Source organism: Bidens hawaiensis, unplaced genomic scaffold, assembly GCF_021521415.1.
Source record: "Bidens hawaiensis isolate Kalapana, Puna unplaced genomic scaffold, B.hawaiensis_p1.1 tig00002132_1, whole genome shotgun sequence".
NCBI classification, from domain to species: Eukaryota; Viridiplantae; Streptophyta; class Magnoliopsida; order Asterales; family Asteraceae; genus Bidens; species Bidens hawaiensis.
In genome coordinates this window covers 1,309,320-1,337,150 of record NW_027491114.1, presented here as the reverse complement: position 1 = coordinate 1,337,150, position 27,831 = coordinate 1,309,320, and the positions used below count along the sequence as shown (strand labels likewise).

The window sequence follows — 27,831 nt, the reverse complement described above, 5'->3', positions numbered from 1 at the left end:
TTACATGTTTGATGCAGCAATAGAAGCATCTTCCTGGGTTATTCTCTGTATATGAAGTGCGAAATGAGTAGTATAGTATCAAGGTCGATGATCTAGGGTTTCGAAGAATTTGGTCGATGCTTGATGGTTTAGGGTTTGGATAATGCTCTTAGGGGTTTTAGACAAAAAAAACTGAATTATATTATACATAATAAAAAAAAGGAAAAAGAAAGAGAAAAATACCCTTGGACTAATAACAAAAGTAACAAACCACATGAATGAAAATGAAAATGGCTTTAACTTTAATATTTATTAGCAAACCTACATAGCTCCTAAATGCCAATTAATTGTTTTCCAACTCAATCCCGAACACGACCTAAAGATCAACGGAATAGTTTTTAATTGTAGTAAAAGTTGATAAAAATAACTCAAAAAGAATTTGGCTAGCCCATGTGACTAGCCAAGAAACATTAGATAGACGTAAACAAATAAAGAAGCCCTCTACCGAAGAAGAAAAAGAAATAAAAAAATTTACAAACAAAAATGAAACCTCTTTATGATTTGTTAGAAGACGTATATAAACACAAATATAACAAATTACATGGCTTTTTGTATCATCATCATCATCAAATATTAAATGTAGAAGTCACTTTGCTTGGATTGAGCCTTGAGGTCTGAAGAGGTATGTACCCGCCTCAACACCGAGCAAGGCGGGTCAACCCACAAGATAAAGACATTATGAAGGCACAAAGCCAAAACCTATGCGCATGGCGCATACAAAACATGCTCAGGCATCATATGCCCAGGCACACATATGCTCGCGCATCACATATGCGCGCGGCGCATCAGCGCGCGGCGCATATCACATGCTCGTGCATATCACATCTGCGCGTGAGAATAAAGAGAAGACCTCGCGCATCCTCAGGATTGGCGCATATCACACATGCACATAATCGACCTCGTCCTTATCCAAATCAGGATTAGGGCAACCTTGATTGTGCACGTCAGACAACCTTCCAGAAGGTATCTTTTTAAGGAGTAAGAATATGCTGATGTTGACAGCTGCCAAATGAAAGGTCGACAACTCAGCATGACACATGTGCTACCACGTGATTACAACCAACGAGAAAGCGCCAGGTGTCCCAGAGGACACGTGGCGCAGTGCGATTGGAGGAGGCCAACGAGGCTGAGCCCAATCAGTGGAAACCCTAGCACTATAAATACAGCATCAACTCCACTTTGATGGACACATTCATACTCAATCATTGACAGTTACAGGCAGTGATATCACATTCAATCATATTGAATTACATTCACTCACAGTCAGTTACATACAAACACACAGTCACTCAATCATACAGTATTCAGCTATTAAGCAATACTCTCTAGATTCCCTTACTGGCACATTATTATCTTCTCCTACATATACTTATTCTCACGCCGGAGGGTTACCCCAAAGAGGACCCCTCTGTCCCTTTCTGAGGGGTAAGTTAACGGCGTTGTTCATTTTGTAGGTGGAAGAACACAGATCCAGAAGAACCATCGGTGAAATAGTACAATCAAAACCCGAGGAAAGTAGACCTGCTACCAGTGAGTAGATCCACGTTTCTTCATTGACGCCATCCACTGTTACAAACGGCAATCAGATCTCATCAGATCTACATAAAAAAAAAATCAATCACCATGGTTTCTGGCGTTCGTAACGCTGATCAAGCTCTGGAGGATATTGAACGTGAGGGTGTCAATGAGGGACAGCAGTTTCTGAGGGTGCCGCGTGATTCTACGCGCGCCACCAGTAACCGTCCCTTCATCACAACCCCTCACGGCCAGACTGAAACTCCTCCAGACGATCTCACGTTACAAAATCTTGCCGGGGCGAAACTGAAAGGACCAATGGGTCCAGAAGAAGAAACAAATGATCCGAATGAATGGCTCATAAACGAGCAGCGGCGTCTAATGGAAAAGTACAATGAAATGGTCAAACAGAAAAAGCTAGCCGACCAAACACAAAGGCAAGCGTTTGATAAGCAGACTACAAAAAGGCCGCGCGCGCCGGAAGACGGACATTCTGTTCACACTGCACACACTGAGTTCAGTGATGAAGAAGTGCATAGCATGAGGAAGACGCGAGATACTCATGCAGGAGGCTCACAACTCCGCGCGCCTGTGAACATGGCGTCTGGAGCCAGAGCAGATCTGGATCTGCACATGCCGTACAGCCCGCCAGTGAGGGGGCAAGTGGACGTAACCACGCCGTACAGGCCGGCCATCTTAGTGAAGCACTCAAAATTTACTGAGCGCATCGCTAAGGCCCCCATCCAGCACAAGACCAAGATGCCAAGTGGTCTGGGCAAATATGATGGCACAACAGATCCAGATGACTTTTTGCAAGGTTTCTATAACACGGGAAACCTGGAGAGCTGGACGATGCCAACATGGTGTCACATGTTTGCCCGCTGCCTTACGGGCGCGGCGCGTGTCTGGTTCGAGAGCTTGCCAACTGGGCAAATTGATGGGTTCGAGGAACTATTGGAAAAGTTCCAAGCCCACTTCGTACAGCAGCGCAGACACACGCGCGATCCTGATGACATCATGCACTGCGTGCGCAGGAATGATGAAACGATTGAGGACTACATCACTCGTTTCAATCAGGAGTCTCTGGCAATCGGGGGTATAACTGAGCAACTCCTGCGTGTGGCTTTTATACAAGGCGCGCGCAGTGATCAACTCCGCCGAGCTCTCGTAAGCAGAGATGGTATGCCCACCACTTGGGCAAAACTAATGGAAGCATCGCGAGTCTTCGCGAGAAATGAAAAACAGATTGCCCAAGATAGGGCAAGAGAAAGAGCGAATCAGGCTGAATCACCGCGCAGCAAAGAGAAGAGGGCCAAACAGAACTCTGTATGGTCCAGGTTGCAACCAACAAGTTTTTCTTCCGCAGAAAAGCAAACGCAACCAAGCTCACCCCAGCCCCAAAAAGATGTTCGTAATCGCGGGGAGGGTGACAAGAGGGAGGGCGGCAGAGATCCTAGCAGACCTCTGCCAAGAATATGGACTCCCCTCACTAAAACACCTTCACAGGTGTTAAGTACTGAGACTGTCCAATTCAAGCCCCCCAAGCAACTACACTACAGGGGACCGCAAAACAGTGGCAAATATTGTGAATTTCACAGGTCCCCGGGCCACAACACCGACGCATGCCATCATTTAAAGGATGCGATCGAGAAGGATGTAAAAGCAGGCAGGCTGGCTCACTTGGTGAAAAACCCAAGAATAGAAGATGAGCAACCGGAAGGAGCCTCTGCCAGCAAGAAATACAAAAGAATCTGTGTGGCTGAGGGGGGACGACAAGGGCAGACGTCAAAAAAGAGAAGCGCGCAAATCAGCGGAGATTGGCGCGAGCAGCAAGTTATCTTCCCAAGAATCAGGGGAGGCCCTTCAATCAGCAGCCCTCTCGTCATCACCACACACATTGCTCATTACGAAGTGTCAAAGGTCCTGGTGGACACTGGAAGCGAATCTGACATTATGTATGAGCAATGTTTCAGAAAGTTAGACCCGGCAGACCAAGCGCGGCTCGAGATGGTGAACGCACCAATCTGTGGTGTTTCAAATGAAATCATCCATCCCCTAGGTCAAATTCAGTTTGAACTAACTATGGGGGATGATGAGCACAAGCGAGCCGAAGTTGTCAACTTCTTGGTCCTGCCCACCACGTCATGCCACAATATGATCCTGGGTAGGGGAACGATTGCCCAATTTAATGCTATACCGTCGCCAGCGCACGGCGCATTGGGGTTCCCTACACCAACAGGCGTAACATTTGTTTACCGCGATCATTTGTGCGCAGTGACAAGTACGCCGCGGGAAGGGAGAATGAAACTTCCAATGGCGGACAATGCGCCAGAGAAGTGGATTTTAAACCCAAAATTCCCAGAGCAAACGGTCACAATTGGCGCTACCATTTCAGACGAAACGAGATTGAGAATGAAAAGGTTGCTCACAAAATACACGTCGGTCTTCGCGTGGCAACACTCCGATATGACTGGGGTCCTGCGAGACTTGGCGCAACATTCTCTTAACACTTTCAAGTCGGTGGAGCCAATTGCTCAGAAAAAGAGAATCATGGGGGATGAAAAGGCGGAGGCCATGAATGAGCAAGTTGAGGACCTGTTGCGCGCAAACATCATCCGCCCGATCCGATACCAGACGTGGGTAGCCAATCCTGTGATGGTAAAGAAAAGCAACGGGTCATGGAGGATGTGTATTGACTTCAAGGACCTCAACAAAGCATGTCCGAAAGACTGTTACCCCCTCCCAAACATCGACGCAAAGGTGGACTCCGTGGCGCCATTCAAGCTCAAATGTTTCCTGGATGCCTACAAAGGCTATCACCAGATTCAAATGGCACCACAAGACGAAGACAAGACTGCTTTCAGAACCGACAAGGGTGTTTTTTGTTACACAAAAATGCCCTTTGGTTTAAAGAATGCGGGCGCCACTTATCAGAGACTTATGGATTCGGTTTTCAGTGAACAAATATGAAGAAATCTAGAGGTCTACGTTGATGATTTGGTGATCAAGAGCAGGGAGGAGAGACAAATGCTCAAAGACATCGAGGAAACTCTTCAGCGCTTAACGGAAGTCAACATGAAGCTCAACCCGAGCAAATGTACTTTCGGCGCGGAAGAGGGGAAATTTCTGTTGGGTTTTAGCATCTATTTTAGAGTATTAGTTGAAACATTTTCACTAATCTAGCAACGGAAGCATGATAATATTTACAACCTATTGTTAATTTTATGAAACATACCAATATGTAACATGGCTAAAACCCGAAATAGGATCAATCTACAAGAACAATAGGCTAACAATATGTAAAAATATAATAACTCTTTTACCTCAAAAGAGTAGGATGATATGAAGAGGAAGATGGGCTAGCCTCCAAGAGTAGGATGCCTCAAGAGGTGATACCCACGAGCAACACCGGACGAGTGTTAGGACGAGAACACGAGAAACCGACCACCCGAGCCCTCCTTCCTTTCCTTGTTTCGGCCGAACCTTAGGGAGAGGGAGAGAGGAGAGTTTTTTTTTTTATTGCACTTCAATTTGAAAGACAAGACAAGTTTGCATGTGTAGCTAGTGGGTGTTTATATCAAAAAATGTCCAAGAGTCACAACACAATATTGGTTTGTTGGGGTGGTGGTGGGTCCCACCCAACCGGCCACACTCTCTCTTGATTTTTTTTTTTTTTTTTTTTTTGTTTCATTTATATATATATATATATATATAAAACTAGCCTACACTATTATAAAACTATTTTATAATCTTTTCTTAATTATTTAACCAATTAAATAATTAAATAAATAAATAATCCAAATTATTTATTTTAATCTTTCAAGTGCAATTTTTTCAGAAAAACCGATTTCCTAAACTTTGTGTTCGGTATTCGTTTAAAGATCATATCTTAAACAAATACAATCCGGTGTCTATCTAGCTCGTTATTGGGTATGACCCGACTTGGATCAAGCACAGTTAGCCACATTAATCTAAATAAGTGTCTCGGGCATACGAAATTCCAACAATCTCCCACTTGAACGAGATACGTAGATAATTAATGCTAGTGGTGAATCCCGCCTAACTCGGTCCACCACCCCTAATGTGTTTGACGAAGTGTCATTCAATAACATCATCCTCTCCAAGTACCCTACTTGAAAATGATTTAGGTGAATCAATCATTATATCCCTTTGTTACTAGATGTCATGTTGGATCTAAGAGACATAGGCGATCATTCTCTTTACAATTCAACTTTATCAGGCCTTAGACATCTAAACTCTCAACACATAAGAGGAACAAATTCCATCTTGACTGTATACGCCTCTCACTATCACTTTATACTCCACCTGAGTTCATCCTTATGTACCATCTTTTACGAATAGCGAAGGGCAGAGTCAAAGTGTAATACTTGGTGAAAATCAAGACCCAGTATACATCTCAGGTCTAAGGATAATATGAAATTCTCCTTTACTCAAAATTACTAATGATCAGGTCCATTGACTCCATGTAGTAATATTGAGAGCGGGTCAGTCCAATATTCGTATCCCACAAATATCTATGAACCTTGGCAGCAAACCTATGCTCCATATTCATTCCTTATGAATATCCACCAATCCTAGTTCATAATAGTCTTGCTTCATATTTGTTCCCACAAATGTGATCGACTACGGACTTTTAGAATAAGATAACTTATTCATGGATTAAACATGCAAAATTAGAATTTAACTCAAGATTCCATAATCATATAAAAGAGTTAAATTACAAAAGTCTTTTAAACATAAATACAAAATAGATCAAATCCAATTACTAGAATATCGGAGTCCTAAGCCACTCGCATGACGCTCATGTTTCGGTCTTTCTAGGAGCTTCGTGAATGGATCCGCAAGATTTTGATCAGTTCCAACTTTGCGAATACATATCTTTCCTTTTTCAACTTCATCCCTTATGTAGTTGAATCTCCGCTCTATGTGCCTTGTCTTTTGGTGCGAACGAGGTTCCTTGATTTGTGCAATCGCACCCTCGTTGTCACAAAAGATTTCTAGGGGGTCTTGAATGGAAGAGACCACCCCTAGATCAGTAATGAATTTCTTCAACCATGCAGCTTCCTGAGCTGCCAATGAAGCGGCGATGTATTCTGATTCTGTAGTGGACAATGCTACCACTTCCTGTTTTGAGCTCTTCCAAGAGACAGCTCCTCCATTAAGAGTGAACACATACCCAGACTGTGATCGAGAATCATCTCGATCAGTTTGGAAGCTCGCATCCGTGTAACCTTTTATAGCGAGTTCCTCCTCACCAGATCCATATATCAGAAACATATCCTTAGTTCTCCTAAGGTATTTCAATATGCTCTTAACAGCCATCCAATGACTGTTTCCTGGATTCTGTTGATATCTGCTTGTCATGCTCAAAGCGCATGACACATCCGGTCTAGTACATATCATCGCATACATGATGGATCCTATAGCAGAAGCATATGGGATTTGTTTCATCGTCTCTTGCTCACCCTTTGAGCTTGGACATTGAGCTGAACTCAATATGGTCCCTCTTTGAATAGGTACAAAACCTTTCTTGGAGTTTTCCATCTTGAACCTTTTCAAGATCTTATCAATGTATGTACTTTGGTTCAAACCTATCAAGCGCCTTGACCTATCCCTATAGATCTTTATTCCCAAAATATAGGCAGCTTCACCAAGATCCTTGATGGAAAATCTACTTCCAAGCCAAGCCTTAACGCTTTCCATGGTTGGAATGTCATTTCCAAATAGTAGAATGTCATCGACATACAATACTAAGAAGGTAATTATACTCCCACTAGCTTTCTTATACACACAAGCCTCATCAGCGTTTTTGATGAACCCAAAACTTTTGATTTCTTCATCAAAACGATGATTCCAAGTTCTAGATGCTTGTTTCAATCCATAGATTGATTTCTTTAACTTGCATACTTTATTAGGATGTTTTGGATCGACAAAACCTTCAGGCTGAACCATATAGACATCTTCCTCAAGATATCCATTTAGGAAAGCGGTCTTGACATCCATTTGCCAGATTTCATAATCATAATGTGCAGCTATGGCAAATAATATCCTAATAGACTTAAGCATTGCCACAGGCGAAAAAGTTTCATCATAATCAACCCCTTGAGTTTGAGTGAAACCCTTAGCTACAAGTCTTGCTTTATAAGTATCCAAGTTTCCATGCATATCAGTTTTCCTTTTGAAAACCCACTTACTTCCAACAGCTTTGGAGTTGAGTGGTGGTTCAACCAATTCCCAAACTCGGTTGTCATACATGGATTGCATCTCAACATTCATGGCTTCAAGCCATTTGTCACAATCATTCTTGGACATTGCATCACGGTATGTGGTCGGTTCATCCGAATCTACCACGTAGCAACCTTCTACAAAAAATCCATATTTTTCAGGTGGATTGCTAATTCTACCAGATCTGCGAACGTTTTGTGTGTTTTGATCAATCACTTGATCACTTTCAACAACCTCTTGTTGAGTGCTAGTATCAACCAATTGTGTATCATCTTGTGATTCTTGATCCTCATCAAATTTCACTGTTCTACTATTAGTTCCTTCCTCAAGGAACTTAGTTTCCAAGAACTTACCCTTTCGAGCAATAATAACATTTTGCTCACTAGGATCGTAAAAGTAATATCCTAAATCATCTTTAGGATAACCTATAAAGATACACTTAGTGGATCGGACTTCTAATTTGTTTGGGGTGTATTGCTTTACATAAGCTTCACAACCCCAAACTTTTAAGAATGATAGCGATGGAGCCTTTCCATGCCATACTTCAAAAGGTGTCTTCTCCACTTTCTTGGTTGGAGCCATATTCAATATGCGAACAGCGGAAAGTAAAGCATAGCCCCAAAATGATAGAGGTAAAGTGCTTCTAGCCATCATTGATCGAACCATATCTAATAGGGTACGATTTCTCCTTTCAGACACACCATTATGTTGTGGTGTTCCAGGTGGAGTAAGTTGTGAAATAATTCCACAACTCTTAAGATGATCTTGAAAAACACCACTTAGATATTCTCCTCCTCTATCACTACGAAGTACTTTGATTGTTGTTTTGAGTTGTCTTTCTACTTCAGCTTTGAAGTCTTTGAACATTTCAAAAGCTTCATCTTTGTGTTTCATTAAGTACACATAACCATATCGACTATAATCGTCAATAAAGGTAATGAAGTATCTTTCACCATTCCTAGTCATTGGTCTAAAAGGACCACATACATCCGAATGTATGATACCTAATAATTCTTTTGACCTTTCAAAAGTTTTATTAAAGGGTTGCTTTGTCATTTTGCCTTGTAAACAAGATTCACATACATCAAATGAATCAAACTCATTGGTTTCTAGAATACCACTCTTGCGAAGAGTTTGCATGCGATTCTTGCTTATATGTCCAAGGCGACAATGCCAAAGATAGGAATCACCCAAGTCCTTCTTGAGTTTCTTGGTGTTGACATTATACATTGAACTACTATGTGACATACCACTTTGATCTATTTCATATATACCATTCATGGGTATAGCTTTAAAGTAAAATATGCCATTCATCAAAACATGAATATCATAATCAATAAACTTAAGATCAAAGCCACATTGTTTTAAAAGGGACACGGAAATAATGTTTCTCCTTAACTTAGGAGCATACAAAACATTTTTCAAAATTACTTCCAAACCACTTGGAAGCTTTAACATGTAGTCTCCTTGAGCTTGGACTTCAACTCTTGCTCCATTGCCCATAAAGAGACTAATGTCCCCTTTGTTGAGTTGCTTACTTCTTTTGAACCCCTGCAACAAATTGCAAATGTGAGTTCCACATCCGGTATCAAGTACCCATGTATTTGAAGAAATAACATTTAGTTCAACATATATAGTAAAGATAATACCTGAGGTTTGCTCCGCATCCCTCTTATCTTTTAACGCTTTGAGATAGGTCGGACAATTCCTTTTCCAATGACCTATCTCTCCACACTCAAAGCATGGATCTTGCGTCGCAACCTTTTGCTTCTTTTCCTTCGGTTTGTAGGGCGTGATGGCTTTCCTCTTTCCCTTTCCTTGGACGTGGCCCTTGCCCTTAGCAACACTTGCTTTGGGGTTGAAGTTATGTCCCCTTTTGCCTTCATTGATTGTTAGAACGGGTAAAACCCTTTTACCCATTCCCGCTTCGGCCGTTCTTAGCATTGCGTGAAGCTCACCAATGCTTTTGTCCCATCCATTCATGTTATAATTCATGACAAAAGTTTCAAACCTTTTGGTTAATGAGTTGAGGATCAAATCCGTAGCCAACTCATTAGACACGGGACAATTCAACCTATTAAGCTTTTCAATGTAGCTTTTCATCTTTAGGACATAAGATGAGACGCTTTGGGTTTCCTCCATACGACATGCATGAAACGCTCGAACCGTTTCGAAACGTTCCGCTCTAGCTTGTTGAAGGAACATTTCCTTCAATTGAGTTATCATGTCGTATGCCCCATGATGCTCGAAATCCTTTTGGATTTCGGGAATCATAGTTGCTAACATGAGGCAAGAGGCTTGTACCGAATCTTTGGTGTACGTGACCCAATCGTTATAAGCCTCCTCATCTTCCACGTTAGGCTCGTCGGGAATGGGATCGTCTAAGACATATGATATCTCTTCTTGCTTGAGAACTATTCTCAAGTTGCGATACCAATCCATAAAGTTATTATGGTTTAGACGATCCTTTTCAAGGATGGTTCTTAAGGATAGGTTACGGGTGTTATGGGTAGAGGTGTTGGCATTGTTAGCGGCCATCTACAAAATTTAACAAAGTTCTATTTTAGTATTATAAACAATTTTAATTATTAATACCCTTTTATACCACATTTTAAATAATAATTAAATTCTAGAATCCAACGATGAATCAAATTTCGGTTAGGTGACCTTTATCCCGTCATTTGATTTAACAAGGTAGTCAACCTTGACAATTGCAACCCTTTGCAACTTCTAGAGGTATGGGACCATTCGAAATCCTTATTTCGTGTTGGCATGTTTATCCCATCAACACCATTGGATCCCATGCTTAGGTGACCTTTATCACATGGTTTCCAATTCAAGTCGTCCTACTTGCATAAACATGTAAGATTAACATACAAGTGGTTAGGTGACCTTTATCCCACAAATATGTTAATATTACCCTAAGTATATTAGTTTGCTTGAAATGGTTAGGTGACCTTTATCCCATTTAAAGTTCCCTAATACGTTAAGTGTTATACAAAAGGATGGTGTTTAGACTTGTTTCCTTGGTAATTAAGAAAAAGGGATTTTAAGTTTTCCAATATTCTAGATTTAGGAAACTTATTTACCATGTTCTAACATGCATTTAGTAACATGGTTAAATGAAAACGATTTTCACCGGTTCTAATTATAATAAAACCATTTTTATTATAGGCGTGAGACGGCTATTTAATTATTTTATAAATACTACGTGTCACGTCAATTACCAATAATTATTAGAACCCATTTTATATGTTTGTTTTATAAGATCTATGTGACGGATTGATATCCTATATCTACCATTCAAACACAATCAAACAAGCATACAAACACCATAAGGTCAACCATAAACACGAGCCTCTAAGCGGACCACACTTGTTGGCCGAAACAAGTGTGTGTCCTAGTCTTATCCTAAGGGACATAACATGACACAAGGATGAGTGATATGCTCCCACTTGATCTTGCATCCAATGCTACAAGTGTCTCCTCTTTAATTTGTTGTGATTTCAACTTGGGCTTTTTAGTGGGCCTTGGACTTCCATAAGCTTCCTTGGGCCTAAAAGGTAAATTTGGGCTTTAATGGGCTTTGAATCCCAAATCGGCTTGTGAGGCCCAATTAACCCAAATAAGCCCAATAGGCCCAATCCACCAAAATCTTGTAATTCTTCAATTTACAACAAATATATCCTAATACATTTGGTCTAAAATAAAGAAAATTACAAACAACCTATTTACTATTACAACCATTTGTAAAAATAAATACAAGCCATAATTACTATTACATTCCAAATGAGTAATAATATAGATAAATCACAACACACAATCACAACATCCACATCGGTCTAGGCTCGGTTTGGGGACTAACTTACAAATAAATACATATCCAAATATATATTTAAAGACTAAAAAAAAAAACCCCTCACGGTTGTTATTGGGCTTCGGCCCAACAAAAGTTATTGGGCTTCGGCCCAATTAAAAAAAAACGCCGGCCCAAAGGGCTTCGGCCCATTTTAACCTCACGGCCCAAATGGGTTTCGGCCCATTTGGCCAAAAAACAAATTTTTTTTTTTTTTTTTTTTTTTGAACTTTAACATCCATATGTTAAGATCTTGGGTTTTATAAAATCTCATGCATGTTAATTTTATAAAACCAAAGGGGAAAAACTAAAAGTAAACCTATGTCCTTGTAACCGGCTCTTGATGCCAATTGTTGGGTTTTAGCATCTATTTTAGAGTATTAGTTGAAACATTTTCACTAATCTAGCAACGGAAGCATGATAATATTTACAACCTATTGTTAATTTTATGAAACATACCAATATGTAACATGGCTAAAACCCGAAATAGGATCAATCTACAAGAACAATAGGCTAACAATATGTAAAAATATAATAACTCTTTTACCTCAAAAGAGTAGGATGATATGAAGAGGAAGATGGGCTAGCCTCCAAGAGTAGGATGCCTCAAGAGGTGATACCCACGAGCAACACCGGACGAGTGTTAGGACGAGAACACGAGAAACCGACCACCCGAGCCCTCCTTCCTTTCCTTGTTTCGGCCGAACCTTAGGGAGAGGGAGAGAGGAGAGTTTTTTTTTTTATTGCACTTCAATTTGAAAGACAAGACAAGTTTGCATGTGTAGCTAGTGGGTGTTTATATCAAAAAATGTCCAAGAGTCACAACACAATATTGGTTTGTTGGGGTGGTGGTGGGTCCCACCCAACCGGCCACACTCTCTCTTGATTTTTTTTTTTTTTTTTTTTTTGTTTCATTTATATATATATATATATATATAAAACTAGCCTACACTATTATAAAACTATTTTATAATCTTTTCTTAATTATTTAACCAATTAAATAATTAAATAAATAAATAATCCAAATTATTTATTTTAATCTTTCAAGTGCAATTTTTTCAGAAAAACCGATTTCCTAAACTTTGTGTTCGGTATTCGTTTAAAGATCATATCTTAAACAAATACAATCCGGTGTCTATCTAGCTCGTTATTGGGTATGACCCGACTTGGATCAAGCACAGTTAGCCACATTAATCTAAATAAGTGTCTCGGGCATACGAAATTCCAACAATTTCTTGGTGTAATGGTCACTAAGGATGGTTTCAAGGTGAACCCTGAAAAGGTGGAAGCCATCCTTGACATGCCTTCACCATCCACCATGAAAGAGGTTCAGAAGCTGAATGGTAGATTGGTGTCAATCAACAGGTTCCTAGCGAACCACGCCAGCAAATCTACTCCATTCGTTAACACTTTGAGGAACTGCTTGAAGAAGAGCCAATTCAAGTGGACGCCTGAGGCTGAGCAAGCTTTCAGTGAGATAAAAGAATGTCTCATAAAGCTGCCCGCGCTCACAGCTCCACTTCCTGGCGAAACCCTTACATTGTACTTGTCAGCTGGAGACCGCGCCATCGGCGCAGTATTATTGGTGGATCGCAAGGGGATCCAAACGCCAATATACTATGTGAGTCGGGTGCTGACAGACCCTGAGACGCGCTATTCCATCATGGAAAAGTTAGTTTTGTCACTAACACACGCGTCGCGAAAGCTTCATAAATACTTCAATGGTCATCCTATTGAAGTTCTGACAGGTTACAACATCCAGCAAGTCTTGCGACGCCCCGCGCTCTCCGGAAGGCTGACAAAGTGGGCGCTGGAATTAGGTGAACACACGATCACCTATAAGCCCCGTCCAGCAATAAAGGGTCAAGTTTTAGCGGATTTCATCACGGAAATCCCAGAGGGAAAGATTGAAGAAGCTCAGCGCGAGGTAGACCCTCCGCGAGCAAATGATGAAGAAGATGTTTGGAGGCTATTCACTGATGGAGCCTCCAACAGCGAAGGGTCCGGCGCAGGCCTCAAACTGGTGGACACTGATAATCATGAATATACTTATGCTATTAGGTTGGACTTCAAGAGTACCAACAATGAGGCTGAGTATGAAGCCCTGCTGGCTGGTCTGCGCATTGCGCGCAAGTTTGGAGTTAAAAGGCTAGAGGCCCATGTTGATTCTTACTTGGTAGCTGCACAGGTCAATGGCCTTTATGATGCCAAGGAGAACACCATGCCTCTATATCTAGAGCAGGCAAAAAAGCTCATTGAGCAGTTTGACTTCTTCAAAATCATACACATCTCGCGCAGCGAAAACAAGGCCGCTGACGTGTTGAGTAAGATGGCATCAACTAATTTTGATCACTTTGGCAAAGATGTCAGGGTGGAAGTGATGAGCAACCCGTCAGTGCAAACGCAATCTGTCCTTGTAATTCATACAACCCCTTCATCCTGGATAACTCCAATAATGGAATTCCTGAAGGAGGGGAAGTTACCGGACGATCGCGCACAGGCGAGAAAGATAAGACACAAGGCGCAGAACTATGAACTACTTGATGGTACATTATATCGACGCTCTTATCTTGGACCGCTCATGAAATGCCTGGATGCTGAAGAAGCAAGCTATGTGATTAGGGAGATTCACGAAGGAATCTGCGGAATACACGCTGGCCCGCGCATGGTGGTTGCCAAGGCAATGAGCTCAGACTACTATTGGCCAGGCATGTACTTGGATGCGCTAAAAGAAATCCAAAAATGCAAGGCATGTCAGAGCTACGCGCCAAACACCATGCGGCCAAAGAACAACTTGATTCCAGTGACCTCCGCATGGCCTTTCCACAAATGGGCCATTGATATTGTGGGGCCCCTGCCGCAAGCGCAAGGGCGAGTGAAATTTTTGGTAGTGGCGGTAGACTATTTCACAAAATGGGTTGAGGCCAAGCCACTAGCAAAAATCACATCTGAGGCGATGAAGCAATTTATCTGGAGCCACATCATTTGCCGTTTTGGCCTTCCTATGGAAATTGTGAGCGACAATGGCAAACATATCACTGACAGGAAGATATCCAGCTGGCTCTCACATCAACCAAATCTTCACTTCGGTCTACCACCCTCAGGGGAATGGCCAAGTGGAGCGCGCGAATCAAAGTTTGTTAAATGGGCTGAAGAAAAGGTTGGAGGGAGAAACCCATTCTTGGGTCGAAGAGTTACCTAATGTCCTGTGGGCGCACAGGACATTAAGCAAAACTAGCAATGGCGAATCCCCGTTCAGCCTAACCTATGGGACAGAGGCTATGATCCCAGCAGAAATTGGATGCCCATCCCATAGGGTACTCATGATGAGCAAGACTGATAACGAGCGCGAAAGAAGATTGGACCTCAACTTGCTTGAAGGGCGCAGAGAAGCGGCTATCATCAATGAAGCCAAGTACAAGAAAAAGCTGGAAAAATATTATAATCAGCGCGTTAAAGAATGCCACTTCAAGAAAAATGATTTTGTCATTCGAAACAATGAAGCTAGCCGCGCAATACCCCCAGGAAAAATGTCCCCCAATTGGGAAGGACCTTATCAAATCTCAGAAGAATTGGGAAAAGGCGCGTACACTTTAAAAGATTTGAATGGAAAAAAGATACCGCGCGCGTGGAACGCAGCACAGCTTAGAAAATGCTTCATGTAAAAATTCAAATATGTAATCAAGGCTTTTAAGCCATCATGAATGATGATTCGCGCTATCTTTCAATATTTGTTCTATTACCTTTGCATACATGTTTCACACTTCCTTTATTAATTTGAAGCAATATGACAACACTATATTGACTTCAAAACAAAATAAAACGAAGTAAAACATACATGCGCGAGCCTTAGCTCAAACGCGTTAACGAGTCTTAACTCTAAAACGTCAGGGCCTTAGCCCAAACCTACGAGCCTTAGCTCAAACACGTTAACGAGTCTTAACTCTAAAAACGTCAGGGCCTTAGCCCAAAACAAAGAGCCTTAGCTCAAAACACTCACAAACATCCATCTTACATCCCGCGTAGCTTGATCATAAAAATCCCTAAACACAACTAAGGCAAAGTACATGCCAAATCATAGTTGTTAAGGTCTCAGGTCGAGGTCGCGCGCGGAATCATAGTGGATATCTGAGTAACACATGCTGACATGTAATGGCTAAAACTCATAATTCCATATAAAAAACGCGCGACAACGACGCGCAAAAAAGGAATAGTGAAAAGTCATCGCGCGTGTCAGCATAAACAAGATACTGCGAAACCACTTACAAAATAGGACTATGGTTAAGTAAATAATTTCCTTACAACCTTGTTCTTATTTTAACGTGCAAGCATATCTTATATCTATACAAGCAAACATGAAGAGATGAATGGAAATGCGCAAGATGTGAAAAAGGGAAAACAAATTTCATTCCATAGCATTGAAATTTACAAGGGTGATGAGTTACAAATTACAAGTATAACAAAAAACAAAAAAAAAAAAAAAATTAGAAAGATGAAGGGCTTCTCAAGTCTCCACGTCGACGTCAGCCACTTCATCACCCTCATCATCTCCCGCAGCATCTGGCGCGGCCCGCTCCTCATCTCCAAACTGACCATAGTCAAGTTCTTCCTCCTCAATGGAGTCTTCTATCACGACGGTGTCAGGAGCAGATTCTTTCGCCGCGCCAGAGCCGCTGGCAGGGGCAACATCCCCCGCGCCACCAACATCGCCACCAGCCCCCTCGCATTCATCGAGCAACTTCTTTAGCGCGCCGAGGTCGGGCTGGTCAGCAAGCGCAGCTATCTGCAAATCATTAGAAAAGTATTGAGTACAAAACACTTGGAAAATTAATCAAGAAAAACTCATTAAGGTCAAGGTACCTGCACAAGGATGGGGATGGGAGTATTCATATACTTCTCCCCCACCGCGGCCATGTCCGCGCAGGCCGCGTCGCTCTTGTAAGGGTACTCGGATGGGTTCTTCTTCAACATGCCATATTCATAGCCATCCGTAAACCCTTCAGCTCGACCGACCAAGCGCGCGGCAGCATTGCAGTCCATCACAAGGGCCTGAAACTCGCCAGAATATTTCATCGCCAAAGCGCAACGAGTCATGCCCTGTGACACCAGCCATTGGCGATCCTGCGCGAGGCCAGCAACAGACGTCTCGAGGGCAGGAACCTGGGAGTTTAATAACTCAACAGTTTCCTTGGTCTTTTTTAGCTCCTCTTTATCAGACGCTGCTGCCGCCAAAATTTTTTCTTTCTCCGCCTGCGCAGCATCAAGTGCTTCCCGGCTAGACGCTGCCGTCGCCAAGGCCTCATCTCTATCGGCCTGCGCGGCCGCCAAATACTTCTTCAGGCGCGCAACCTCGCTCTCCAGTGATGATTTCTCAGTGATACTCTGGACGATAGCTTGGTCACGCGCCTCCGCCTCCAGTTCCAAGTCACGCACTCTCCGCGCGTACTTGGCAACTTCGGCCTCCGCCACCTGCTGCTTCTCCCGCGCAGCTTGGAGCTCATGCCCGCGCTTAATAAAGGCGGTGTTGGCACTTGCTCGGTTTTCGCTGAGCTCCGCCTGGAGTTTCTCAGCTCGTGCGCGAGCATCAGAAAGGTTCCAGGCAGCCACCTTAGCCTCTTGCTGGGCTTCCACAAGAGCATCGCGTACTTTAATATAATCACGATGAAGCTCTTAGGAGGCAGCAAAGAAAGCCGACCCAGCGAAAATGTGATCGTTGAGCAAGTCAGCGCGGGTGCGCCCCTCCTGATACCTCCTTTCAGTACGAGGCACGGCATGAGCCCAGAAGTCCTCGCATACACCCATGGATTGGAAGGAACTGTGTTCGTTAATATTCCATCTCGGGCGGTAAACGTGGTCACCTTCCTGCAAAACACAAGAAATGTTCTAAGTCATAAAAACATACTTATATGGAAGTACGCGCAGCGGAGCAACAAATTAAAACATACCTGCGGGGATGAAGCAGAAAAGTCAGCGCCAGCCCCACCAGAAGTATGCGCTGCGAAGTCTTGTGGCATCGCAGGGCTGGCACGGACTCCGAAGGAGTCTTCAGCTTGAGCTCCCTCATCCTCCTCATCTTCTTCAATCGGCCTCTTCTCCTGCGACCTGGAGGGCTCCAAACCAGCCTCGCGGAGAGGGCTGCGCGTAGGAGGAGGCGAGGGAGGTCTCGACGCCGCCAGTTCGGCGCGCAACACGGCTTCCTGCTCCTTTGTAATCCCAATAAGGGGAGACTCAGCACTAGCAGGAGCAGGAGCAGAACCAGCGGCGCCGGCAACGACGCCAGGAGTGTCACCAGCAGCTTCTACGCCAGCTACAACTCCTATGAACAAATCAACAACAAAAAAGGGTTTATGATTTGATCAAAACAAAAAACTCAGAAGACAATGGCGCAAAACATACCTTCGCGCAATTCTGTTCGCGCGGCGAACATCGCCATAAAGTTCATTCTACCCTTTTCTGAGGGTAGAACAGGGGACTTCGAAGCAGCCCCCGGCGCAGCCTCAGCACCTTGTTGCGCCTGCGGCTGATCTGCTACCGTCGCCGGTCCTGCAAACATTCAAATGCGAAAAGATTTAATAATAATTCAATCAGAATCGCCCTCATTGAACCATTAGGGGTAAGCAAAGTATACCTTTCGCAGGCGCGACACTGCTTCTCTCTTCAGCCGCGCGAAGGGAGGAGGTCACGCCACCATACCTCAAGTGGACAGGAGGTCTGCCCACTTTCACAGGCAGGGAAGCTAAAGAAACCTTGGTGGTAAACACCTGGGTTTCCTCAGGTCCCTTCGTTTGAGCATGGGGATGAGCGACAGGGGTGTCATCTTTCTTCTGTTTCTTACTGCCCCCTGCGCCAGATTTCCCCTTAGCTTTGCGCTTTAGTAGGGGCGCCTCCTCTTCCTCCTCCTCCTCTTCCGCGAGCTCCAGCTCGTAGTTTTCGAGCGCATCTGCAAATACAAGCAACAGAACTGTTAATAAACTTTGGTATTCTAAAGGAATAAGCATAAGTGCGAAGGCTTACCAGGCGCGTCGCTATCAAAGTCAAATTCCAGATCCACAGGGATGAACATGTCATCGAAGCGATCTGGGAAGCCCACCTCCCCAGCGCCCAGCGGGACGGAGCCACCCTCCACTTGATCGTCGTAGGCGGCGTGGAAAAACTCCTTGGTTACTGCGCAAAAACAAGACAAATAATATCAGCAAAGGCAAATTTTATTAGCGCGGAAATAAAGCAATGCGATAACTTACGCAAGCCGTCCACTTGGATGACAGGCTCCGCCGCGCTGTCGGCCCACAGCTTACTCATGCCGACCCCCACCAGCGCCTCCTCGCGAATTTTCTTGGCGGGGGATGGTTCGGCGGTCAGTTTCTTAACCCAGGCGCCGGTTGGGTTCTTAATAACATCCGCATCCGCGGGCGCAGAATCGATCGCGCGCATCGTCATGCGGATGGGGATTACACCAGCCCTGATGTAGAAGAACCTCTCAGACCAGTCATGAAGGCTCTTGAATGATACGGTGCTGCACTTAACCTTCTGACTGCGAGGAATAAAGGAGATCCAAGAATCTTGGATCTTGGGCTTGTAAAAAAATTGAAAGCGCCGAGGGGTGGGCTCCTCGCGCTGTGATTTGCACATGAACTCAAAATGAGTCATGCGCACAAGTCCAAACGGATGGACTTGGGATATATGTATCCCGAAAAACCGTAACACCGCGCCTACAAACCTTGTCATCGGAAGACGAAGGTTGCAGTGGGTGAAAAAATGGGTGTACAGTGAAATATAGCCGGGAGGCGGGTCCGCCGCCGTTTGCCCGGCCACAGGCAACATGCAGCCAAACACAGGGAGAAAACCCTGTGACGAGATGAGGCTGTCGAGATCGGCCTGCCTTAGTTTGCAGGGGATTTCATTCCACCTTTTCGTGGCCTTGGTCCTCCCTACTTCCTCCGATGTGGTCTCAACAACCCTCTTCCCATTGCCCTTCTGCTTCAATGTCGACATCACCACAGATTTTACACGGCGTCTTCGAGAGGCAATAGAGGTGATTGAGGGGTTAGAGGAGTCTGAGCTATCAGACATACAATAACAACAGCAACAGATAACAGGGTATCTGGAAGCAATAACCAGAAAATCGGAAAGATAGAAGCTTTGGAGTACACAACAATGAAGATGAAGATAAAAATTTTTCCTAAGGGCCTGCTTTTATAGGCCCAGGAGAGAGAAAATTGGCAACTGATCGGATTTCACGCGCCCCCACTCGCAGGTGTAAGCCAACGAGGGCGCGGCACGTGTCCCTAACACTGTTGAGGGGACATAAAAACGTAACGGAACTGCCACGGAGCAGAGACGCGCCCCCACTCGCAGGTGTAAACCAATGCGAGCGCGACACGTGTTCCAGACAGCTGTGCGAGGGGACATGAAAGGCAACTGTAGCACCTCGAGCACACGAAACGTCTGACACGTTTCCGGCGCACGTCACCACCAACCAACCACGTGTTTAGACCTTTCGTTTCAACCAAATGGATAGAACTTCGCGCAACGATGGAAACAACCAAGAAAACGACAAAACCCCATTAAAAAGACCAAATCAGTAAGTCTAATATCTATCTTACCGCGCTAGCGCGAGATAAGACACACATTAGACTGGGGGGCTTGAAGAGGTATGTACCCGCCTCAACACCGAGCAAGGCGGGTCAACCCACAAGATAAAGACATTATGAAGGCACAAAGCCAAAACCTATGCGCATGGCGCATACAAAACATGCTCAGGCATCATATGCCCAGGCACACATATGCTCGCGCATCACATATGCGCGCGGCGCATCAGCGCGCGGCGCATATCACATGCTCGTGCATATCACATCTGCGCATTAAACATCTGCGCGTGAGAATAAAGAGAAGACCTCGCGCATCCTCAGGATTGGCGCATATCACACATGCACATAATCGACCTCGTCCTTATCCAAATCAGGATTAGGGCAACCTTGATTGTGCACGTCAGACAACCTTCCAGAAGGTATCTTTTTAAGGAGTAAGAATATGCTGATGTTGACAGCTGCCAAATGAAAGGTCGACAACTCAGCATGACACATGTGCTACCACGTGATTACAACCAACGAGAAAGCGCCAGGTGTCCCAGAGGACACGTGGCGCAGTGCGATTGGAGGAGGCCAACGAGGCTGAGCCCAATCAGTGGAAACCCTAGCACTATAAATACAGCATCAACTCCACTTTGATGGACACATTCATACTCAATCATTGACAGTTACAGGCAGTGATATCACATTCAATCATATTGAATTACATTCACTCACAGTCAGTTACATACAAACACACAGTCACTCAATCATACAGTATTCAGCTATTAAGCAATACTCTCCAGATTCCCTTACTGGCACATTATTATCTTCTCCTACATATACTTATTCTCACGCCGGAGGGTTACCCCAAAGAGGACCCCTCTGTCCCTTTCTGAGGGGTAAGTTAACGGCGTTGTTCATTTTGTAGGTGGAAGAACACAGATCCAGAAGAACCATCGGTGAAATAGTACAATCAAAACCCGAGGAAAGTAGACCTGCTACCAGTGAGTAGATCCACGTTTCTTCAAGGTCCTTCAGCTTCTTCAATATGTTTGTAAAGTAATCCTGCAAATACTTCTCCAGTGTAAGGATATCCTTCTGATCCACACCAAGAAGCTCGTATGTCTCATTCATTGGTACCGAAAACACCGTATCACTTGTCAGAATCTGCAACATTCAAACATAACATGTCAACTATGAACGAAACAGAACAAGTTTTGAAGATTTTTTTTGTTAACCTCTGAAAACGCCAATCGGTCAGCAACATCATTTGTCCACTCAAAGCAACGAGTTAGCTGGCGAGTAAACTTCAAAACAGACACCGGGACTGTAGTCACGTTGGCATCTTGTCCAGCTAGCCTCTCACACAATGTTATCACCTACTCACAGTTTAAACCCGGTAACTCTCAACTCATGTGTTAGGCTTAGGGTGCAAAACGTGCCGAGCTTCTCACGAGCTACTCGGTATCGCGTTGATAAAAAGATCGAACCGAGCCGAGCCCCAGGCCCAACTAAATATTTTTAAGTTTGAGCTCTTTTGGACTTCTATGAATTAATTTGGCACTGCACAACCAAGCTCGAGCCGAACTTTGGCTCGTTTAAGGTACGGGACATTAGCTTGAGCCGAGCTTTAGGTTTGTTAACGTTTTTCTTAAAATATGCAGAAATAATTAAAAATCTGTATAAATTAATTAAAAAAACTAAACGGGACTCACAAACCGTGCTTTAGGTAAAGAGCTCGAAACGAGACGAGGTCAAGCCTAGTCAAGTTCGGGCTCAGACCGTATCACTTACACTACCCATAAAACACTTTTTACCTCTTGTGTTGTCCAAGCACGAGGCCCAGCAAATGTAAGTAGCTTCCCATTAACTTTTTCACTCCGTATCGCAATAAATGTTAAACGAGCTATATCCTGTACAAAATCACCTTTAATACTATTAACTGTGTGTTAAGTTAGAAAAGAGATGTTAAGTTACCTGAGTGTCCATATAAGCTATTCTTGTGGGGGCGTCGGTTCCCCATACAGACTTTTCTTCTAATATCGGAACAGCATACTGCCCAATTAGCCCCTGTAAGTAAAACATCACACAATCAGTAAAAAAACAAGATAAAACTAAAGGTGTGAACTGTGAACATCATTGGTATATATCTACCTGCATAAAACCACATAAGCGAATAACGACATGATTGATACCGGACTCTTGAAGAAACTTCTCGGTACAATATTTGATTTCCATCAACGGAACATCAGGATGCTTGTCACAATTGTGAATCGAAAAGAATACGTACTTTTGAATCCCCATTGCTTTTGCACACTGTATAAGGGCAACCTTTCCTTCCCAATCTACCTAAAATAGAATACAGACTTACTTTAGAAACACTCGATTAAATCAAAACTAGAGTGCAAGTTTTGATTAATGCTTACGGTTTTTATGGGCTCCTCTGGACGCCCTGTCGCACAATCAATAATCGTATGGACTCCTACCAGTGTTGCTGGAATCGTTTCAGGTTTGCTTAAATCTCCCTGCACGTAAATAAATATTTATTTACGAAAATCACCTAAGGGGTTATTTCGGTATATAGGTCTTACATTGACAACAGTAGCACCCCAGTCACGAAGAAAGTCGGCAGGGGCGGGTCTAGGCCTGACAAGGCATCGCACATCATAACCCTCGTCTAGTGCCCGTCTAACCACCTGGCGCCCTAACGTTCCTGTTGCTCCGATAACCATTATGCTGGTTGGTCTCACTGGGGTTCCCGGGGCCAAATTAGCTACCGGTGCAGTCCCTGCTGTACATGTAATCACACTCCCTCCAAATGCTATATGTTAGTTAGTTTCAACCATCAAATACATGCTTCAATAAATCTCTAAATTTTGTTTGTTACATGCCATGGTTGTAAAAATCCCCGCTGACTTGTTGCAGATTAATCGCTATTTGGTCAATCAAAATCAAAAAACTTTATATATGTATATTTGAAAATTGCATATAAATTCCAACCCGAATAATTGCCAATCCCCAGCGCTTGGCGATTTCTACAGCAATAACATGGTTGTAAAAATCGCCCACCTAAGCGCCGATTAAACAACGGCCATTTGGTCAAAATTCGTTGGAAAAAATATATATATATATATATGTATATATATATATATATATATATAATATGTATATTCAAAAAATTACATGTAAATTCCAATTCAATTAACCCCTATTAATCAGACTAGCGCCTAGCAATCAAAAAACAAGATATATGAAATTAATAGTAATTCTAGAATGCTAAAACCTGAAAATGAATAGTGGGAATGAAATACCTCTAAGCTTAGAATGAGAGACATGGGGAAGAAACCGGTCGGGACGGGTCCACGCCAGCGAAGTGCCGGTGAATTGGCGGTTGAGTGCCGGAGGATGAGTGTGGGATAACCGTGTGACGGAAGCCATATCTGTGTCTGTGTCTTTGTTTGAGAGAATCAAAAATGAACGACAATGGGCAAACGGACAGTGAGATGTGAGTGATTCCACGTCGCTTCTTTTTCTACACCCATCCGTATATGGATCACGATACGAATTCCATTATTTTTCATTTAAGTGACTTTGCATTGGGCTAACTCTTTTACCGTGACAGCCCAAACTCTCTTTACACGCATATTGCTTTATTGACTTCTTCTTATTCTTATAATAACAACATTCTCAACCCCTTTCCACTAATATAAAATTTATATGATAAAATTATATTTGGCTTTACACCGGTCACACCATATAAGTTTCTAATACTTTTTATAACTTGTTGTGAGTGGAAGAAATAATAATAATAATAGTAATAATAAAGGTATAAAAAAAGTCTATATCTATATAGTATATACTAGCAGGATACTCACGCGATACGACGGAAGCGACAAGTTACAACGTGCTACTCCTTTTCATTAGCTTATCAATTTATTTCGTGACATATTGTATAGTTATTTTGTTAGTTTCATTTTCATGGCATCGGTGTGATCTACCTATACTTAATTGTTTTAGTCAAGATTTCATATAGTTTGCAAATTTTGTATTTAAACATAGACTTTTATTTTTAATATATATATAAGTTTGTTTGAAAAACTATTTAGCCGGGCAAAATCAATCTAGGCGTTAACCGGGCAAACAGATGACACCATGCATTGTCTGTTGGTATAAGTGGCCTGATAGGGTGGGAACATCATCTTAGATCCCAAACATATGAATTATTAACCTGCACAAAGACATTTCACCTTAGTTATGCTTGACTGCAGCATTAACTCTACAAGCAAGTCATAATAGTCCTGTAGAAACAATAGACGTTAAAACAAGTCCTCTATATCAAACAAAAGAGAGAATCAAAAATACAAGATATAACAGTTTTGACAATTTCCGATTGAGTCACAAATTATCGATTAATTCAAGTCAATTGTTGCTGAGCGAATTAAAATTTTAAAGGAAAAATTTAGAATTGTTAGTTAATTGGAGCACCAAATGTGCCTAAACTGCAGATTGCTTGCATCAAACTGAATTAGGTTGCACAATTTCGGTTCAGAGTTTGCAACCAAGGGCATTTGCAAGTTAGTTACGAGTTACAAACACCCGAAATCGATTACCGAACCCACCAAAACGTGCATAAACAACACCCGACTTACCCAAACCCAATAAAAACATAAACAAGTTTGGGCAAGGCAGGTGAGGTTTCAGGTGGGATTCAGTAATCGAGTTCGGGGTCGGTTTCGGTATCCGAATACAATTACAAACGCTATCGGGTTAAATAAAAAATGAAAAAAAAAGAAACTCCATTACCGAAACAGACTCGTGTTTCTTTTTTTGTCAGCACCGCAATTATTCACTTAAAGCATGACCGCACGCTTTTTATAGACTTCCCGTATGATAATAATAAACAAATGCACATAAACGAACGTCGCGCTAAACTGCTCACCAAATGTTCGGTTCTTTTACAGCCCACCAGTAGCATGCTAGATTAGCTAAGTATGACCATTGACCTTCATGATCCGTTTACCTATATATATGATAATCATTTTCATTTGCATAGTGTTTCAAAATGTATAATAACTAAAAGGGGAAAGTGAATACGGTGCTATCATACACCTAAGATTAGACGGAAAACCTTTCAAAACTACGTCTTTTTGATTAAAACCTTAAAGAAAAAAACTAAAACACAAGACCTTAGATTCTTTTAGTGAAAATATATTGAAACAAAAACTTACAGACACACATTCTTCAGACATTTTTGTTCAATTTCTTTCATCACACAATTCTTTACAATTCCCTGAACACAGTTCAACTAATTCACCATTTCCTTTTTTTCTTGTTATTTAATTTTCATTTATATTTTAAATTCCTGACAGCATTAGTTTTTATATATCTCTTAACATCCATGTTATGATTTCACCCGGAACATAAAACTGGACATCTAGGGCATATATATACTAAACGAAAATAGACATATTGAAGAATAGACTTTATGAGAGAGAGAGAGATTTGCTTTAGCTGTTGGATTTGGATTTGATTTATGTAAAACGAAGAAATGTAATTCGTCAAGAAAATAATAATGGAGGTAAATTGTGAGTTTTAGTTTTTTTCTTTAAGGTTTTAATCAAAACGACGTAGTTTTGAAAGGTTTTCCGTCTAAGCTTAGGTGTATGACGGCACCGTATTCACTTTCCCCTAAATAAAAAAGGGAGTTAAAAATAAAAACTTACCAAATTTAATGCCTAGTAGTTCAGAACCCAAATCCATCTCCTGTAACACAAATAACAATTAAGATATCATTGTTTGATAGAAAAAAAATTTTAACATACAGAAAGCAAACCGTTTGGCTTAGGAAATCGTTAACTCAGTTTTGATTTATTGTTGACTCGGGCAAGCCGTTTTAACTTTAAGCAAGTTGGTTTTTTTTTCTTTTTTTCTTTTTTTTTTTTGTAAAAACAAACCATATTTAAATAACATTTTTGAAAAGTCCCGTATCCAAATTGATTTTACTATAAACAACGTTAACTTGAAGTTGTTTTGACTCGAATCTTAATTTGATATGTATTTTTTTATAAACAAATTTATGCCGAATAAAATTGATAATTTTTAAAATGACTCGTTTTGTTAAAAATTCATTTAGCTTAAAATCCGTATTAACTACAACATGTTTTGACCTTGATATAATTGACAATTAGAAATTTAGAATATCTCACACTGATTGATGATGTGATTGTATACACAAGTCCTATTATAAATATTCTTAAATATACCATGCATCCACACACCAACCCATTTTTATATCCTGAAATCAAACTGCACAAAAAAAACACAAAATGCAAGTGAAATGCTTATTAATTTGATGTTAAACACCAAAATTAGACCTAGAATGGTGTAAACAACCTGTTTGGAGGTTGGGGCAAGACTTGAATTAATGATAGGGATTGTATCACTACTCTTAGGTGGGACTACAAAGTGCTAACCAAATCATTAAACTATAATCAGAGTTGGCATGCATTACATAAAAACAAAAGGTTACTGATGGCACATGGCCACATCTGTAAATTTAAACGAAGTTATTAACACTGCATTACATGAGTAAAACAGAAAATATAAGTGAATAAAAAAAAGCATGACTGGTCCTTCAGCATCTCTAAGATGTACAACCACAGTCAACACAACATGAACACGAGCTACTCTGGTGGCTCATTCATTTGACCATAGACAAGGGCACTCTCTCTCTCTCTCTCTCTCTCTCTCTCTCTCTCTCTTTGAATACATGAATAAAAAGGTACAAAAAATCGGATAAAATGGTCAAAATTAATAAACGTATTACAAATTACATAAGCCTCGATACACTTGCCTGTTTGTCCCCCAGCTTGAGGATAACACTTTCCATCATTTCCCTGTATAAAACATTACCTTCACGAGTAAGTTCTTCGACACCGGCAAATATGGAAAATCCACATGTTAAAACAAATAAATAACAGTCTATAAAAATGTCAAGCATATTATTATGGTCTTATAATGTATTAATTTTACTAAAATAATAATTTATACTTGCCATTGGTCTTAGCAACATTGTTAATAAGCTCCAAAATAAGAATAGTTTTTCCTAACACTAGCATCACCAAATTGGCCAATCTTTCCTCCTCTTAGATATGATGCAAAAAGACCGAAAACCTATAAGAGACAAAAATGAATTATCATGTCTTGTAACATGTTTTGTTCAAAAATAGGCTAAGGATATTGTAACCAAATTAGTTTTGTGGGGTTTAGTGCTAAGGTGACAATAATGAATATGTGAATAAAATGGAGATGAACACCTTGATTTGTTACAAGGAAAAACCCCTTGATCTTGATTAGATCAAAGGAAAAAAACCCCGGGTGATGACAAATCGTCTATCACCACTTTATTAATATTGAAAAAGGGTTACAATGGTAGAGTTTATGATCAACGAATACAATGAAGCTAAGTGTGTGTGATTATAGAGAATTATGAGCTAATAAGTGCGTGTGTTACTGGTTGATCAATAATTCGTTTTATACAAAATCACAACTAACAATCTTTCCTATAATTGCGCCATCTTCTCCACTAGCCGTTTCTTCTCTCTT

At 41.8% G+C, this 27,831-nt stretch overlaps 1 protein-coding gene across 1 annotated transcript; it reads right to left on the bottom strand.

Moving 5' to 3' along the window:
* Positions 1–23,764, bottom strand: LOC143608253 (protein HIGH CHLOROPHYLL FLUORESCENCE PHENOTYPE 244, chloroplastic-like). The gene is made up of 9 exons (XM_077083354.1): positions 23,538–23,764; positions 22,818–23,047; positions 22,653–22,751; positions 22,381–22,575; positions 22,204–22,296; positions 22,044–22,139; positions 21,465–21,605; positions 21,229–21,393; positions 1–45 (listed from the first exon to the last, which is right to left on the bottom strand). The coding sequence occupies exons 1-9, from the start codon at positions 23,662–23,664 to the stop codon at positions 1–3; spliced, it is 1,191 nt and encodes a 396-aa protein (XP_076939469.1). The 5' UTR covers positions 23,665–23,764.
* Positions 23,765–27,831: the final 4,067 nt, after the last annotated feature.

What these genes read in the sequence shown, in the direction of transcription:
- LOC143608253 (XM_077083354.1), bottom strand. Translation starts at nt 23,664, where the DNA reads ATGGCTTCCGTCACACGGTTATCCCACACTCATCCTCCGGCACTCAAC. An exon ending in GTGCTTGGACAACACAAGAG is followed by an intron (nt 21,606 to 22,043) that starts GTAAAAAGTGTT and finishes AACTGTGAGTAG; the next exon opens with GTGATAACATTGTGTGAGAG. An exon ending in AAACGTGGATCTACTCACTG is followed by an intron (nt 46 to 21,228) that starts GTAGCAGGTCTA and finishes CTTCATATACAG; the next exon opens with AGAATAACCCAGGAAGATGC.